General features: G+C 53.5%; 1 protein-coding gene across 8 annotated transcripts in view; it reads left to right on the forward strand.

Annotated features, from left to right (window-relative positions):
- Window positions 1–8,075, forward strand: part of SRC (SRC proto-oncogene, non-receptor tyrosine kinase) — a 55,114-nt gene extending 47,039 nt beyond the window's left edge. For 7 of the 8 annotated variants that reach the window (XM_005214806.5, XM_010811510.4, XM_010811511.4 and 4 more), the window contains 6 exons: window positions 401–556; window positions 2,649–2,828; window positions 4,292–4,368; window positions 5,091–5,244; window positions 5,401–5,532; window positions 5,835–8,075. In XM_005214806.5, coding sequence (XP_005214863.2) covers window positions 401–556; window positions 2,649–2,828; window positions 4,292–4,368; window positions 5,091–5,244; window positions 5,401–5,532; window positions 5,835–6,043 — 908 coding nt within the window. In that variant the 3' untranslated portion in view covers window positions 6,044–8,075. The remainder of the gene's footprint in view (window positions 1–400; window positions 557–2,648; window positions 2,829–4,291; window positions 4,369–5,090; window positions 5,245–5,400; window positions 5,533–5,834) is intronic. The other variant, NM_001110804.2, reaches the window with a different exon arrangement.
- Window positions 8,076–15,311: the final 7,236 nt, after the last annotated feature.

A 15,311-nucleotide genomic window follows, 5' to 3' on the forward strand; every position in this document is an offset into this window, starting at 1 on the left:
AGCCTCCCAGAATTCCACCCAACCCACCTGCTATTGCATGTACAGCTCTCCTCTGTCACACTTGTGGTCCTGGGAGGTGATATGGGAAAGTTGGGTGCCCCCCTGGACTGGGGGCTCCATGAGGGCAGGCTTCCACTGGCTCCCTGGCACCCCCTTAAAGTCAGATGAATGAACGAATGACTCGGGGAGCAGATGCATGAGGCACTGTGGGCCCGTGTTGGGGGCAGTGCATACACACAGGTATGGACGCCTGGCCTTGAGGGTGTCCTGTGTGGCCCTGAAGCCTGTGTGCATGCAGTGTGTGAGTCTACGCACACACACACACACACACACACCGTGGGACACGGTGACCCTGCGTGGATGCCAGGCCTGAACTCCATTGCCCTGTCTCTGTCTTCAGAACACGCTGACGGCCTCTGCCACCGCCTCACCACTGTGTGCCCCACGTCCAAGCCGCAGACTCAAGGCTTGGCCAAAGATGCCTGGGAGATCCCCCGGGAGTCGCTGCGGCTGGAGGTCAAGCTGGGCCAGGGCTGCTTCGGAGAGGTGTGGATGGGTAAGGCCATGCCCCCGGCTCTCCCGCCCCTGCTTTGTCCCCCTTTGAAAACCAGGCAGATGTCTGTCCCATGTGGCTTCTCCAGGCCCCATGAGTCCCCCAACCTTTGCTTCCATGATCTTATAACCTCTGTGAACTGTGGGTCCTACTCTCAACGTGGAACTCCTCCAGTGGTGGGCAGTAGCAAGCTAGGGCCCCAGCAAGCCATGCCTCCAGCTGCCGTGGTACCCGTTTTCTGAGAACTGCTTGGGGCTGGGCATCGTGATTCCCCAGTGACATGCCCTGTGGTCTGGGCCGGGTGGCTTCCCTCTGAGCCTTGATCTTCCCACCTGTAAAATGGGGCTGGCGGGGGCGGGGGGTAATAGGACCCCCTGGGGGATTGAGAGAATGCTTGCCCTACACGTGTCCCCACGTTAACTTCAGCCGTGGGAAGAGAAACCTCAGCTCCTAGATGGAGCTCCGGGAGGTGCAGTCTAGAGGGTTCCTGGCCTGTTAACGATCTCCTGTTTCACTCTGGAGAAATGGCCAAACTGTCCTTGAAAACAAACGCCGTGCAGCCCTGACAAAACCCAGGCCCCCTTCTGCTGACTGGTCTCTGCGGACACGTGTCGCAGAGGTTGTGGTGAGGGAGGCCTGGCTGTTGTGAGCCCGCATATCCCATGGGGAGATGACCGTGTGCAGTTTTCAAGGCGGTTCCATCTGAGCTCTGGTGTATCACTGCCTCCACTTCCTTCCCATGAGGAAGAGATGATGGAGGAGAGCAGAGGGGCTTCCTGGGAGGCTCAATGCAGGGACAGGGGCCTACAGGCTGGAGGTCAGGCCAGGTCAGGAAAGAGGAGCTGCTGGCTTTGAGCTGGGGAGAGGGGATGGAGATGCAAAGCACACGCACAAAGAGAGGAACTGATGGGACTTCCCTGGCAGTCCAGTGGCTGAGATTCCATGCTCCCAATGCATGGGCCCAGGTTCAGTCCTTAGTCAGGTAACTAGATCCCGCAAGCCACAACTAAGAGTTCACATGCTTCAACAAATATCAAAGATCCCGTGTGCCAAAACTAAGATCTAGTGGTCAAATGCATAAATAAATCTTAAAAAAAGAGAACCCGAGCAAAACGGAGATAGCATCCGCCATTCTGGTGGCTGCAAAACTCATTCCTGGTTTAGCTGTGCGGTGAAATCAGTGGAGGAGGCTCTCGCTCCTCCCTGGATGATCCAGACAGACTTATGAAGAGCCTGGTACATATCTCCAGAGGGCCTGTGCTGGAGGACTGCAGACATGGGCCTGAGCCCCAACCCACAGATGGAGGCCCAGAGATAGTGAGGCATGGGCCAAGGCCACTCATCAAAGGATCCTCAGGCCTGGCTGGGACCAAACAGGGATTAAACACACTGGTTTAAAACATAGCTTTCCCCGAGGCATCACAGTTTGAAAAACCAGATAATAAAATGACAGCTGCAGCTGTTAACTGGGTGCTCCCAGTGGGCTTAGCAGCCCTGGCAGCCCCATAGATGGATTATAGCATCCCCATTTTCCAGATGAGAAAATCGAGGTTTAGAGGGGCACTGACTCACCTGTGGTCTCACTGCTGACAGTGGGCAGAGGTGGGAGCCAAACTCCTGCCAGTCTGACCTCTGAGTCTTTGTACTTGGTGTAAGGCTTTAATTAATTTTTGGCGAGTGTGGCTTGAGACAGCTTCTTGTTCTGGGGCCTTGTTCTGAGGCCAGCTCTGTCTCACCCCCATCCCCCACCAGTGCACACGCACCAGCTGTGAACACCTAGGCCACCTTTCAGTGTGTCACCCAGAAGGAACATGACCACCCCGAGGAGGGCAGTTGAATTGACGAATGTGCTGCTTTTGGGGACATTTCTAATCATAAGAGTCCTAAGAACAGCTACTGTTTCTTGAGCGTGCCCTGTGAGGAGTGTTCTGCCCATTTTGCTGATGGTGACACTGAGGCTCAGAAAGAGGCTGGGCTTGTCACCTGGCCTGGGAGGTCAGAGCTGACATTGGTACCCAGACAGGCAGATCCTGCATCCCTGTGAGATGGGAATGGGGGTCCTCCCCTGAGGCAACCTGCACACCTGTCCACACAGGTACCTGGAACGGCACCACCAGGGTGGCCATCAAAACCCTGAAGCCTGGTACGATGTCTCCGGAGGCCTTCCTGCAGGAGGCCCAGGTTATGAAGAAACTGAGGCATGAAAAACTCGTGCAGCTGTACGCCGTGGTGTCCGAAGAGCCCATCTACATTGTCACGGAGTACATGAGCAAGGGTGAGGGAAGCCGGGAGGGCCCTGGTGGGGGTCCTTGCAACAGGGCAGGTGGGACGCGCTTCACTTCCCACCACATCTAGAATGAGTGTGTGCCTTTATTTTTTAAAATTTTTATTTATTTATTTATAACATCAAAAACATTTTGTGTTGGGGATGAGCAATGTTGTGACAGTTTCAGGTGAAAGGCAAAGAGATTCAGTCATACGTATGCATGTATCCCTTCTGCCCCGGGCCTCCCTCCCTTGAGCTCTCCCATTCACCTGGTTCCAGGCTGGCACATAACATTGAGCAGAGTACCCTGTTCTATCCAATAGGTCTTTGTCGGTTATCCATCTAAAATATAGCAGTGTGTACATGTCCTTCCCAAAGTCCCTAACTGTCCCTCTCCCCCAGCAACCATAAGTTCGTTTTCTAGGTCTGTGAGTTAGAGTGCATGCCTTTAAAGGTGAAATGCATGAAAAGAATCAACTTCCCACATCCATGGAACATTAAACTGCAGGTTGCCTTTCTCGGTTCATTTTGTTTTTAGTGATGTCCCACAATGCATCAGTGTCCCCCTGTCTGCTGCTTTTGTAAAGCTGTTTGCCATTTCTAGGGCTGGAAGGAAAATTCCCTGAATCCTCCAAGCTGAGCCACACCTGGGTCAAGTTCCTGGCTTGACTTTTACTTAGTTTTGAAAATAATTATTTTTCAAAATTCCACTTTTGGAGGTATAACTTACATATGATAAAATACACCCTGGTGGTTCAGTGGGTAAGACTTTGCCTTCCAATGCAGAACATGTAGGTTCGATCCCTTGTCAGGGAGCTAAAATCCCACATGCCTCATGGCCAAAAAACCAAAACATAAAACAGAAGCAATATTGTAATAAATTCAATAAAGATTTTAAAAATAGTCCACGTTAAAAAAAACCTTTGGGAAAAAAACACCCATTTAAAATGTACAGTTCAGTGAGTTTTAATGAATGGATATGCTGTGTATCTCTTAGCATAGTTGAGATAAATATCTCCATCACCCCAGAAAACACCTTTGTATTCCTTTGCAGATAGTATGCTTACAGTCCCAAACCCATACAGCCGCTGATGTGCTTTCTGTCTTCATAGATTTCTTTCTTCTAGAACTTCATATATGAAATCTTTTACATCCACGGGTTTTCTTTCTTGTGTATTATCGGTAGTTTCTTCCTTTTTGATTGCTTAGTAGTATTCCATTATAGTATAGCTGTGCCATTATAGTATGGCTGTACAACAGTTCTGTTCTCCTAGAGGTGAACGTTTGGTTGTTTCCCATCCTGCTTGCCTTTTGAGTGACAAACACAGACTTTATTCAGAGATAGGTTTACATAAAATCTGCTGTATGGTTAAAGCAAGACTGGCTTGCCCCAGTGGACAAGATCTGGGAATCACTGCTTCCTGGCTCAGGGAGGACAGAGTGGGAGCTAGAGCTGCTTTCTCTCTGCCCAGGGAGTTTGCTGGACTTTCTCAAGGGGGAGACAGGCAAGTACCTGCGGCTGCCTCAGCTGGTGGACATGGCTGCACAGGTGAGTCAGCCCCTCCCACCTCCTACATCTGGCCTTGAGCTCTCCCGCCCACCTGGCTCTGCCACATCTGGCCTCTTGAGTGCCCTCTCCAAGAAACTTGCCTTGATTGCCCCCACCCTCACTGATCTCATCCTATGTATTACTGGGACCACTTACAGATGCTGTGAGTGGTGGTTCTGGGCAGAAGAAAGAGCCCTTACCTGGGCATCAGGAGTCACTGACTTGCTATGGGACCTCAGACCTCAGTTTTCTTCTCTGTCAAGTGTCAGTACACTCAACAAACGTGTATTAGTACTTGCTTGTTGCAGGCAGTGCTCAACAGCCACTTAATCAGAGGAGGTAGGATGGCTATTATTCCATTTGACAGATGAGAAAACTGAGGCTCAGAAAGGGAACTTGGGACAACTGGCAGGATCTGGTTCTCATCTGTGTCTCTGGGAGCGTCTGGGGTCTCTTTTTCATGGTCATCCCACTTCCCTGGTTGCATCTTGTCTTGTGCCTCCCCTTTGTCCTATGCTCCCTCCTTAGGCCAGGCACTGGTTCCGCTTTTTGTGCCAACAGGGTTTACTGTAAACTGGTTTCATTGCCTGAAAAACTGGGAAGGGCAGGGCATTTGGTTGGTTGTCCACTCCTGGGGATGACCCCATCCCTGGGGATGTGCCCTGTGATCTGGGAAGGGCACAGGGTGGCCTCTGAATCAGACTCCCGGGTTCTGCCTGCAGATCGCCTCAGGCATGGCTTATGTGGAACGGATGAACTATGTCCACCGAGACCTCCGGGCTGCCAACATCCTGGTTGGAGAGAGCCTCGTATGCAAAGTGGCTGACTTCGGGCTGGCTCGACTCATTGAAGACAACGAATACACAGCCCGGCAAGGTGGGCAGGCTCCCAGCCGATGCTATGTGGCCGTTGGGAGTCACACCCCTTCTCTGAGCCTCAGTTTCTTCCTCTGTCAAGTGGGGACCAGAATGGTGCCCGACAGAGAGGTAGTGATGTTCTCCTGAGCTCCCCCGACCGTTCTTGTTCCTACAGGTGCCAAATTCCCCATCAAGTGGACAGCTCCGGAAGCTGCCCTCTATGGCCGGTTCACCATCAAATCAGACGTGTGGTCCTTTGGGATCCTGCTGACGGAGCTCACAACAAAGGGACGGGTGCCCTACCCTGGTAAGAGAACTCCCCGCCGCCCATCTTTAGTCCTTCTGCCCCTGCCCTGGTGACCCCCCTGCTCAGGAGATCTTGGGCATGTAAAAGCCCCTCCTGGGCTTCAGTTTCCCCGTCTGCATAACAAGGAGGTGACCCTCTGATCCTAGGCTCTGTCATTGTTCAGGGCTCCCAGGCTTGGGGAGGGCCTTACCTATGGTCACAGCCACCCTGCCCCTAAGCAGGAACCCCTCTTTGTTGTCCCCATCAACGTCCCTCTGCTCCACTTGCCTCCCCTAGCGCCTCACGCCTCCCTCTGCCCGCAGGGATGGTGAACCGGGAGGTGCTGGACCAGGTGGAGCGGGGCTACCGGATGCCCTGCCCTCCTGAGTGTCCCGAGTCATTGCATGACCTGATGTGCCAGTGCTGGCGGAAGGACCCGGAGGAACGGCCCACCTTCGAGTACCTGCAGGCCTTCCTGGAGGACTATTTCACGTCCACCGAGCCCCAGTACCAGCCCGGAGAGAACCTATAGGGCGGGGCTACCGGGCCAGACTGCCTTCTCGGCTTGGATCCTGGGCGGGGTGGCCCCTGATGCGGGGGCCCCTGATGCGGGGTCTTGCCTGCCTCTGCCTGCCCGCGTTCCGTGGAATTGCCAGTGACGAGGCCCCGCCCTCTTCCGTGGTGGGGCGGGGCTTGGGGGCGCCATGGCGGCGGGGCCTAAGGCTGCTGTCCTGGCTCCGCCCACAAACACGCCCCCTCCCTGCGTTCTCTCTTGGAGCTCTGGATGTCTCAGCGGGAGACCCTGGGAAGAAAGGCTGGGGCTGAGGGTGCCCTTTTCTTAGTCTCAGCCCACCCCGTGCACTGGCTCCTTGCCAGTTCCACGCCACCCCAGGTCTGTCTGCAGAGCTGGCCAAAGAGCCTTTCCAAAGAGGAGTGATGGGCCCCTGGCCCCCGGCCTGCCTGCCGCCCTGGCCCATCCGTCCGTTTCTGAATCGCCTGTTTGCGGAAGGCTCCTGGGTCCAGCCCTCTCTGCTGGTGGCTCCCAGGCTGGTGAGGCCTAGCCTGACTTGATGATCGTGGGTGGGGCTGGACACCGTCCTCAAACCCTGCCCTTCTTAGGCTTGAGGAATCCTCAGAGATCATCAGTTCCTTGTCCTCGTATTACCTATGGGGACACTGAGTCCAGAGAGAGGATGTGACTTGCCCGAGGCAGCAGAGCACTTCAGGGTTGAGGTGGAACTGGAACCCGGTGCTCCCTCTGTCTTCCTCAGGAACCATTGCAATTGTCCTTGGAGGCATTGTGGACAGACTGGGGTAGCCCAGGGGACAAGGGGCCTGAGAATGGCTCAGAGATAGCAGACAGAGTCCTGTTGCCACTGCTCGCTCAGTGGGGCTATTGTCGGGGGAGAAAGTGGAGGTGGATGTGGGGCTGAGCTAGAAATGAAGGGTATAAGGATAGGGAAGCAGGTTTTAATCAGAATGTGGGTGGTTTTTTATCTTTGGCGCTAGCCAATCATGAAAAGGAGCTCACAGGCTCTGGAGGCAATCAAGCAGAAGTAGAAGGAAGATCCAAGTGTTTGTGAGACCCTGGCCTCAGGACGGAACCCCAGGTCCTCCTTCCCCCAGTTTGTCCTGTGTTGTTTCAATGCCTGGCCCCTGCTCTCCTCTCCAAGTTGGCACCCTTAACTCACGAGTAGGGGAGGGAGTGCGTAGGCTGGGGTGAGAGAGGACAGATTGTCTATTGCCACATACCAGGACTGGCTGTGTGACCTCAGGCAGCCCCTGCTGCTTCTCTGGGCTTCAGTGTCTGCCTCCATATGTGGCCATGGCCTCTGCAACTACTCCACTCCTGTCCAGACCTTATGGCCTGGCATCACGTGGTGAGTCCAGCCCGTGGCATCAAGAGACCGTGTTTTGGCCCTTGGGCTATGTGGTGGCTTCTCCCTGGGCCTCATCCTGCCCTTCTTAAATGGGGCAGCTGACAGTTTTGTAGGCATTCTGCCAAGGGCCCCTGTGTGTGTGTATGTGTGTGTGTACACGTGTGTGTTCCTCCTCCATGTGTGTCCATATTTAACATGTAAAAATGTCCCCTACTCTGTCCCCCAGCCATGTACATTTCACCCCCTGCCCCTCATCATAGCAATAACGTTCCTGCTGCCAGGGGTTCTTGAGCCAGCCAGGCCCTGCCAGTGGGGAAGGAGGCCAAGTGGTGCCTGCCTATGAAATTTCAATTTTTCCTTTCATACATGTGTATTACCCAAGTCTTCTCCTGTCTGTCCCAGTCAAAATCTGGGTTCACTCCAGCGTGCTCTCAAATCCCCTTCCAACTGCCCAGCGCCCTTTGTATAAGGTATCCTAATACTGTCCTTTTTTTTTTTTTTTTTTTAAGCGAACAGTGTTTTGTAGATTTCAGATGACTATGCAGAGGCCTAGGGGACCCCCGGCTCTGGGCAGGGCCAGGGGGTCCCGCATTCCATGGCCCAGGCCTGGGGTGGGGGAGGGGGGAATTTGGAATTGGTTGTAAATACTTTGCATATTGTCTGATTAAACACAAACAGACCTCAGAGTTTGGCCAGTGGTTTCTTGAGTATCTCTTGTGTGCTGGAGCGTGACAGGGGGTGGGATGGGAGGACAGGCTGTGTCAGAGGAGCCTTTGTGCAGGCAGCACCGGTGGCTGGACGGCTTCAGGTCAGGGAGGGACATAATCAGATTGGAGACCTCTGGAGTGTGGCTGTGTGTGAACATCTGTTCCTGTGTTTGGGGAGTGACCATGCCTGGCAGCAACCTTGCTTGTGTCTGGGTGAAGCCCAGGACTCTCCAAGTGTGAGCAGTTGAGGACTCAGATGAATCCCAGGGACGGGGGAGCCCGGTTGGCTACTGTCTATTGGGTCGCACAGGGTCAGACACGACTGAAGTGACTTAGCAGTAGCAGTAGCATGCCCTGGGTGGATGGTGGCAGTTGACACTCGGGGCCCTATGGGGCTGTCATGCCCTTGTGGAGTTGTGGATGTCCCCAGGGGGAGCTGTGGCTGTGTGTGTGCTGTGTGTTTCCCAGGAGTGCCTGGGAGGGTGGGGGTGGTGAGACTGGGTCAGCAAAAGCCCTGGGTATTCTGGAGAAAACTCCAAAGACTCCTCCTTTGTTCCCTTGTCCCCTCCACCAGGGCACACGGCCCCGGGAAATTCATTTGCAACAGTCTATAGGAAGAAATGTATTTTTTATCAGATCACACACCTATCCATGTGAGTTACCTCTGGCCTAATGACACTGTTTAATCTGTTTAATTAAAAACAGATTTCAAAATTGGGATGTTTCTCTGTTTGCTGTTATGTTCACAAGCCAAACACCACAATGTCCAGATCTGAATGGACATCTGGAGATTCCATGGGTGTGCATGTGTCTTGGAAGCAGAGGTAGGAGCATGGGAGTGAGTGTGCGCTCCTGGGAGTGTCTTTGTGCTCACGTGGGTACACCTGTGGGCCTGTGTGCTCATGAACGCCTGTGGTGGTGTGTGGACATGTGTCCAGGTGGCCTGTGAGTCTGGGCTCCTGGGGTTGTGTGCGCAAATGTGTGAACCTGCTTTTTTCCAGCTGTGAGGATGTGATTTGTGAGTACTGCGTGGATACCACTTCAGGAGGTTCTGCCTCAATCTGTGGGCTACTGGGGCCAGGACCCCGAATTGAATGACGGGGCTTCTCTTGTCTGCACTGTGCATCGTGTGTGTTCACATGGATGCTTGTGGGCTCAGGACGTGCACAGAATGCCAGCCGCTTGGCCAGGGCCCACACACACGGTTGGCGGGGCGGGGTGCAGGGACACATGCGATCAGCCTGGGATGCGCCCCAGCCCCTGGCGGGGACAAAGCGCCTGTCCTCGGCATCCTCAGCGGGATGAGGGTCGGGAGTGCGCCTGCGCAGCTCGGCGCAGGGCGGAGGGTTGAACCCTGGAGAAGACCCAGCCCCTATTCTCTCCATGCGATTCAGTGGCCTGTGTTTCTTTATCTTCGTCTCTCCAGCTCTCTCTCTGGCTGTCTTGACAGTTTTCTGTGCTTCTTTTCCTTCCTTAGCCCCTCCCCCTCCCCCCACACCACCACGCTCTCTTCGTGTTTTTCTGTGTGTCCCCGTGCGCTCCTGATTGTCTGTCTGTGTGTCTGTATGTGTCTGTCTCTCCCTGCTGCTAGTTTCTCTTTTTCTCTGTGCCTCACGGCCATCTCTATTCTTCTAGTCTCTCTGTGTGTGTTTCTGTCTCAGATTTTTTTTTTTTTAACCAATCTCTCAAAGCCTCTGCTTCTTCCCCAAGCCCTCCCGCCACCCGGTGCCTCTGTCCAGGCTGTTTCCACCACTGAGAATGCCCTTTCTTGCCTCTCTGCCACCTGGCAAACTCCTATTCATCCTTCAAAACATGTCTCGGAGGCCACAAGTCACCTCTGGAAGCTCTCTTTAACGCCCCTGGAACTTGCAGAGGTTGTCATAGTGGTTCACACAACTCTCTCAAGAGAATGAAAACAGGGTTGGGGAAATTCTGGCTGAGGCACCCAAATGTGGCCCACAGAGGTGCCATCTGCTCAGGGAAGGGAGGCAGAGGCTCAGCCTGTCTCTCCCACCTATCGCTGGTTCCTTCTCTGGTTTTGACTTTCACTCTAGGCTTCTGTTCAATTTGCTTTTTCTCTACCCTTCGAGAGAGACAGTGAAAAGGCTCGTGACGCCCACTCCGCTGGCCGCCGTCTCCCCGCCCTGCTGCCGGCTCCTCCTCTGCCGCCCTCCTCAGAGTCCAGCTCTCGCCAGGGGATCGGAGACCCTGGGACCTCCTCACTCTTCCTCCTTCCCGTCCAGGTTTCAGTGGTTTGCATTTTTTTTTTCTTTTTGAGAAAAATAAGATGTTTGCAAAAAAAAAACAAACACAAAACATTCCTTACAGCAGGGTAGGAAAGATACAGAAAAGCACATACAATAAAAGGTGGTAATTGGGACTTCCCTGGTGATCCAGTGTTAAGACTCTGCTCTTCAACTGCAGGGGGCATGGGTTCCATCCCTGGTCAGGGACCTGAGATCCTGCTTGCCATGTGGCAGAAAAACAACAACAACACGGTAATTTGTGCTATGTACCCCTTCCCACCACCTAGAGAGGGTGGAACATGGTTCTGGGTGTGTGTCCATCTGGGACTGTTGCTTGTCCTCTACCCACTGGCTTCAGTGTCTCCTTGTCTCTCTCTCTGTCTCTTCATCCTTTGGCCTATTGTTACTGGCTGTCACCTGGGCTCTTGGGCTTGATTCTTGATTCTTTCAGACATTCATATGTAAAACTTACATTAAAGATGGACCCTGGGCCCAGTCCTGCTAGGCGGCCTTGGGAGTAAAGGCACTCCCCTGTGTATCTGTCTCAGCTCCACACACCCTCTACGCGCTGCCTCTTTTTCTCCATGTTTTCATTGACCTCCTTCCCACGAATGGCACTTCTAGTGTGTGCAGTGTGTGTGTGATGTGTGCAGTATGTGGTGTGTTATGAGGCTTGTGTGTTCCTGATCCTTCCAGGCTGTGCCCCGCCCCTCAATCTGCTGTTGGTCCTTTTGCTCATCTGCTCCTTTCATCCCCTCCCTCCTAAAAGTCCAACCAGACCTTGTGTTGGACACACACACATACAGAGACACACACAAGGTCCCTCGTCTTTTTCTCCCATCTCTGTCTTCTTTTCCCATTTTTCTCTCTGGGTCTTCAGAAAGCTGTGGTTTGCAGAGAGGAAGGCAGAGAGAGACCTGCAGGGAGAGAAACACAGAGATGGAGCGATGGAGGTGGAGGGTGGTGTGGTGGTGAGGGATCTGGAGGGGAGATGAAGCTCTGTCCATCTGTCCATCCCACTCTCCCCAGCCCTCTCTCACTGGGGCTCTTCCCACCCACTGCCAGACCTGTGCTTCCCTCAGAGTATGTCCAGTGGGACCCAGGATTCTGCCTTCTGCCCATCTGTCCATCCGTCTGTGTGTCTGCCTTTGTTGCCCTGCCTCCCCCTTGCTGAGGTGTCATTAAATGCCTATCTTTTTCTCTGATTGTCCTGTCCCCGTGTGTGTGTGTGTGTGTGTGTGTGTCCTTGTGTCTGCGGCTGGGTCTCTGTGCCAGTGGGTCTCTTTCTCTACCTCCCACCTCCATCTCCCTGCAGATTTATTAAATGTCTTTCTCTTCTTCCCTTTCTTGTCGTTCTCTGTGTGTGTGTGTGTGTGTGTGTGTGTGTATGAATGAACCTCCCCCTGCCCCCTTTCCTCTTCCCAGGGCTCCTAGGACTTGGTTTCAAGGGTCACTTTCTGCTTGCTCCCCATCCTGGCCCGACTCAACCCCACGCTTCCTCCAGCCTCCATCTCTAGGCCTCCCTCCCTGACGGTTTCCCAGGCAACCATCCCCAGGACACTGCACCCTCCACTCCAAATTCAACTCCACTCCTGTCTGGTCCCTCCCTGATCCTGGGCCCCAGTCAGCGATCACTCAGCCTCCCTCTGCCCTGGTCTTTCATTTTCTCTTCCCACTTCTGGCCCTACTCAGAAGAAGCCTGTCTCTGGTGGAGGAAGCCTCAGCTTCCTCACGATTGCCTGACATATCTTTCCTTCCTTCCTGATTGCCCCTTCCCTGGGTTCCCTTGGCTCCAGCACTCCCTTCTGTAGGGTCTGTCCTAGACTTTGCCTCATTTTACCCCATCCCAGGCTGGGCACTCAACTAGGGCTCCATGATGACTCATGGGCCCTGGTCAGTTTTGCCTTCGTGGGCCCTTTCCTCCATAAAGATACCAAAAAAAAATGGTATTTTACAACATTTATATAAAGAGGAATATGTTAACATTATATATGAAAACATTTTCTTTGTGTTAAAGTTCATTTTTTCTCCTGATTTTGAAAGAAATTAAAACATTTTTCATGGGCCCCTAAAGGTATTGTGGGCTGTAGATGTACTGAGTGCCCTCTCTGTGCTGACCCTGGGCAAAAGCTGTTGCTGGCATGCTCTATGTCCTCTGCACCTTCTACCCTCTCTGGATCTTATGGGTTCCGCCCTGCCCCCTGAGGTCTGCCCCTGACTTCCATATGAGAGCATCAAAGCCCCATAGTATATTTCGCACCCCCGCCCCCTGAGTCTCTGTCGCTCTCTGTCCATTTCTCTCACCTTGACAGGTTTGTCTTTTGCTCTGGGGTCCCCTGTTCATTTATTCATTCCCCCAACAAACATGTGTGGCCCTGGCATCTGTGTGTCTGCCAGGGAGCAGGGGTCTAGCTCCCTGTCTATCCCCCAGGCCACCTGCCTCCGGGACCTGCAGGCTTACTGAATTTCCAGTGTGGGCTCTTTCCCTGCAGCCCCTCTCTTGCTGAGTGCTGGGGGTGGGTGTTTCATTTCATTCCCTGGGCTCTTCAGGCTCTTCATAAAGCACTTGTCATGAAGCAGCTGCCCTGCCCGGGTGTGTGTGTGCGCGCGTGCGTGTATTAGCCTGTACCCACCAAGTGCTTCACCCCTCACCCACTGCCCGCCAGCTTCCAGGGCTCCGCCCCACCCCCGTACCTCCTTTTAGATTATTCCAGATATGCCTGCCACATCTTTCCGTCCCCCGCCCAGGGCTCTCCCTCCCTCTGCCCTCCTCTTCTACCCTTGGCTTTTCCCTTCCACATTCGTCCTAACGCCTTCCAGCTCTGCTGTCACTCAGGTGTGTAAGCTTTCATTGTACACATGGCCACTGAGCCCCTACTGTGTGCCTGATCCTGGTTGGGGGTTGGGGTTCAGGGGTGAGAAAAATCTGCTGCAGAGCAGCTGTTGACCAGGCACTTAGTGTCCGGAAGGACAGATGAGCAGAACAGATGCAGAAAGGCCCACTGTCTGCGGAGAGTAGAGCCGGTCCGAGCTTGAACAGAGGGCCCGGAGTGCACCTCCCCCCCAGGAGGGGGCTGATTGAGGCCCTGGGGCAGCAGGTGCAGAAGCCAGGGAGGAGAATGCGGGAAGGGGAAGCGCTCCCGGGGGCAGGACAGTCACCGAGCCCCTCTTTTCTCTGCCCCTGGTTCGCCCCTTTCCTGGAGAGTGTGATTGTGTGCTGGGAGGGTGGGGAGGGGCCGAGAGTGAGTGAGAGGGAGCTGGACAGACTTCCAGACTGACCCCAGGAAGGGGAGAGAGGCACCTGGAACCCTGCCCTCACTGCTCCTCTCCTGCTCTCTCCTTCCCCCTTCTCTGGGACTTCTCGAAACCTTGTCTTCTCTCTGGGCTTCCTGCAATTGTTCATGTGTTCACACACCTGTGTGGTGTGTATGGGTCATGCGTGTTTTGTGTATGTAGTTCAGCATGTGATATGTTGTATGGTGTAGTATTTGTGAGGTGTGTGGGGTGTGGTGTGTGTGGTATGGTGTGTGGTATGTGTGATGTGTATTGTAGGGTGTGGTATATGTGTGTGTGCTGTGTGGTGTGTGTCATGTGTGATGTGTGTTTTATGGTGTGGGGTGTATGTGTGTGTGTGGTGTGTGTGTTATGTGTGATGTGTGTTTTATGGTGTGGTGTGTGTGTGTGTGGTGTGGTGTGTGTTATGTGTTATGTACGTTGTATGGTGTGATGAGTGTGTGTGTGTGTGTGTGTGGTGTGATGTGTGTCATGAATGATGTGTGTTTTATGGTGTGGAGTGTGTGTGTGTGTGGTATGGTGTGTGTTATGTGTGATGTGTGTTTTATGGTGTGATGTGTGTGTGTGGTGTGGTGTGCGTTATGTGTTATGTATGTTGTATGGTGTGATGTGTGTGTGTGTGGTGTGATGTATATCATGAGTGATGTGTGTTTTATGGTGTGGGGTGTGTGCCTGTGTGTGTGTGTGGTATGGTGTATGTTATGTGTGATGTGTGTTTTATGGTGTGATGTGTGTGTGTAGTGTGGTGTGCGTTATGTGTTATGTATGTTGTATGGTGTGATGTGTGTGTGTGTGTGGTGTGATGTTTATCATGAGTGATGTATGTTTTATGGTGTGGGGGTGTGTGTGTGTGGTATGGTGTGTGTTATGTGTGATGTGTTTTTTATGGTGTGATGTGTGTGTATGTGGGGGGTGTTTCATGAGTGATGTGTGTTTTATGGTGTGGGGTGTGCGTGTGTGTGTGTGCACTGTGGTGTGTGTCATGAGTGATGTGTGTTTTGTGGTGTGGTGTGTGTGTGTGTGTGGGATGTGGTGTGTGTGTGTGGGGGGTGTGGTGTGTGTGTGTGTGTGTGGTGTGGTGTGTGTCATGAGTGATGTGTGTTTTATGGTGTGGGGTGTGTGTCTGGAGAAGGAAATGGCAACCCACTCCAGTGTTCTTGCCTGGAGAATCCCAGGGACGGGGGAGCCTGGTGGGCTGCCAGACGTCTATGGGGTCGCACAGAGTTGGACATGACTGAAGCGACTTAGCAGCAGCAGCAGTGTGTGTGTGGGGGTGGTGTGTGTTATGTGTTATGTATGTTGTATGGTGTGGTGTGTGTGTGTGTGTGTGTGTGGTGTGATGTGTGTCGAGTGATATGTGTTTTATGGTGTGGGGTGTGTGAGTGTGTGTGTGTGTGTGTGTGTGTGTGTGTGTGTGTGGTGTGGCACATGCCTCCCTTGCTGACCCCTTGGCTGCCCCCTGAAGCCAGCCAGGGCTGTGCTGAGGGTCCCTCGCGTCCGTTCAGGCATCTTTCTTTCACTCATTCCTTTGCTTCTTCCGCTGCTCTGGTGGCCCGGGCGCCTCTCCGTCTCCTGCTGATCTTCCTCTCCTGCTCCATTCAGCCCCCATCTCCGTTTTCTCTTTCCAAACCCGGCTCTGGGCCGCTCCTCTGGTTATGGCGTCTGGGCCCCTC

This window comes from Bos taurus, chromosome 13, assembly GCF_002263795.3.
Source record: "Bos taurus isolate L1 Dominette 01449 registration number 42190680 breed Hereford chromosome 13, ARS-UCD2.0, whole genome shotgun sequence".
NCBI lineage: Eukaryota > Metazoa > Chordata > Mammalia > Artiodactyla > Bovidae > Bos > Bos taurus.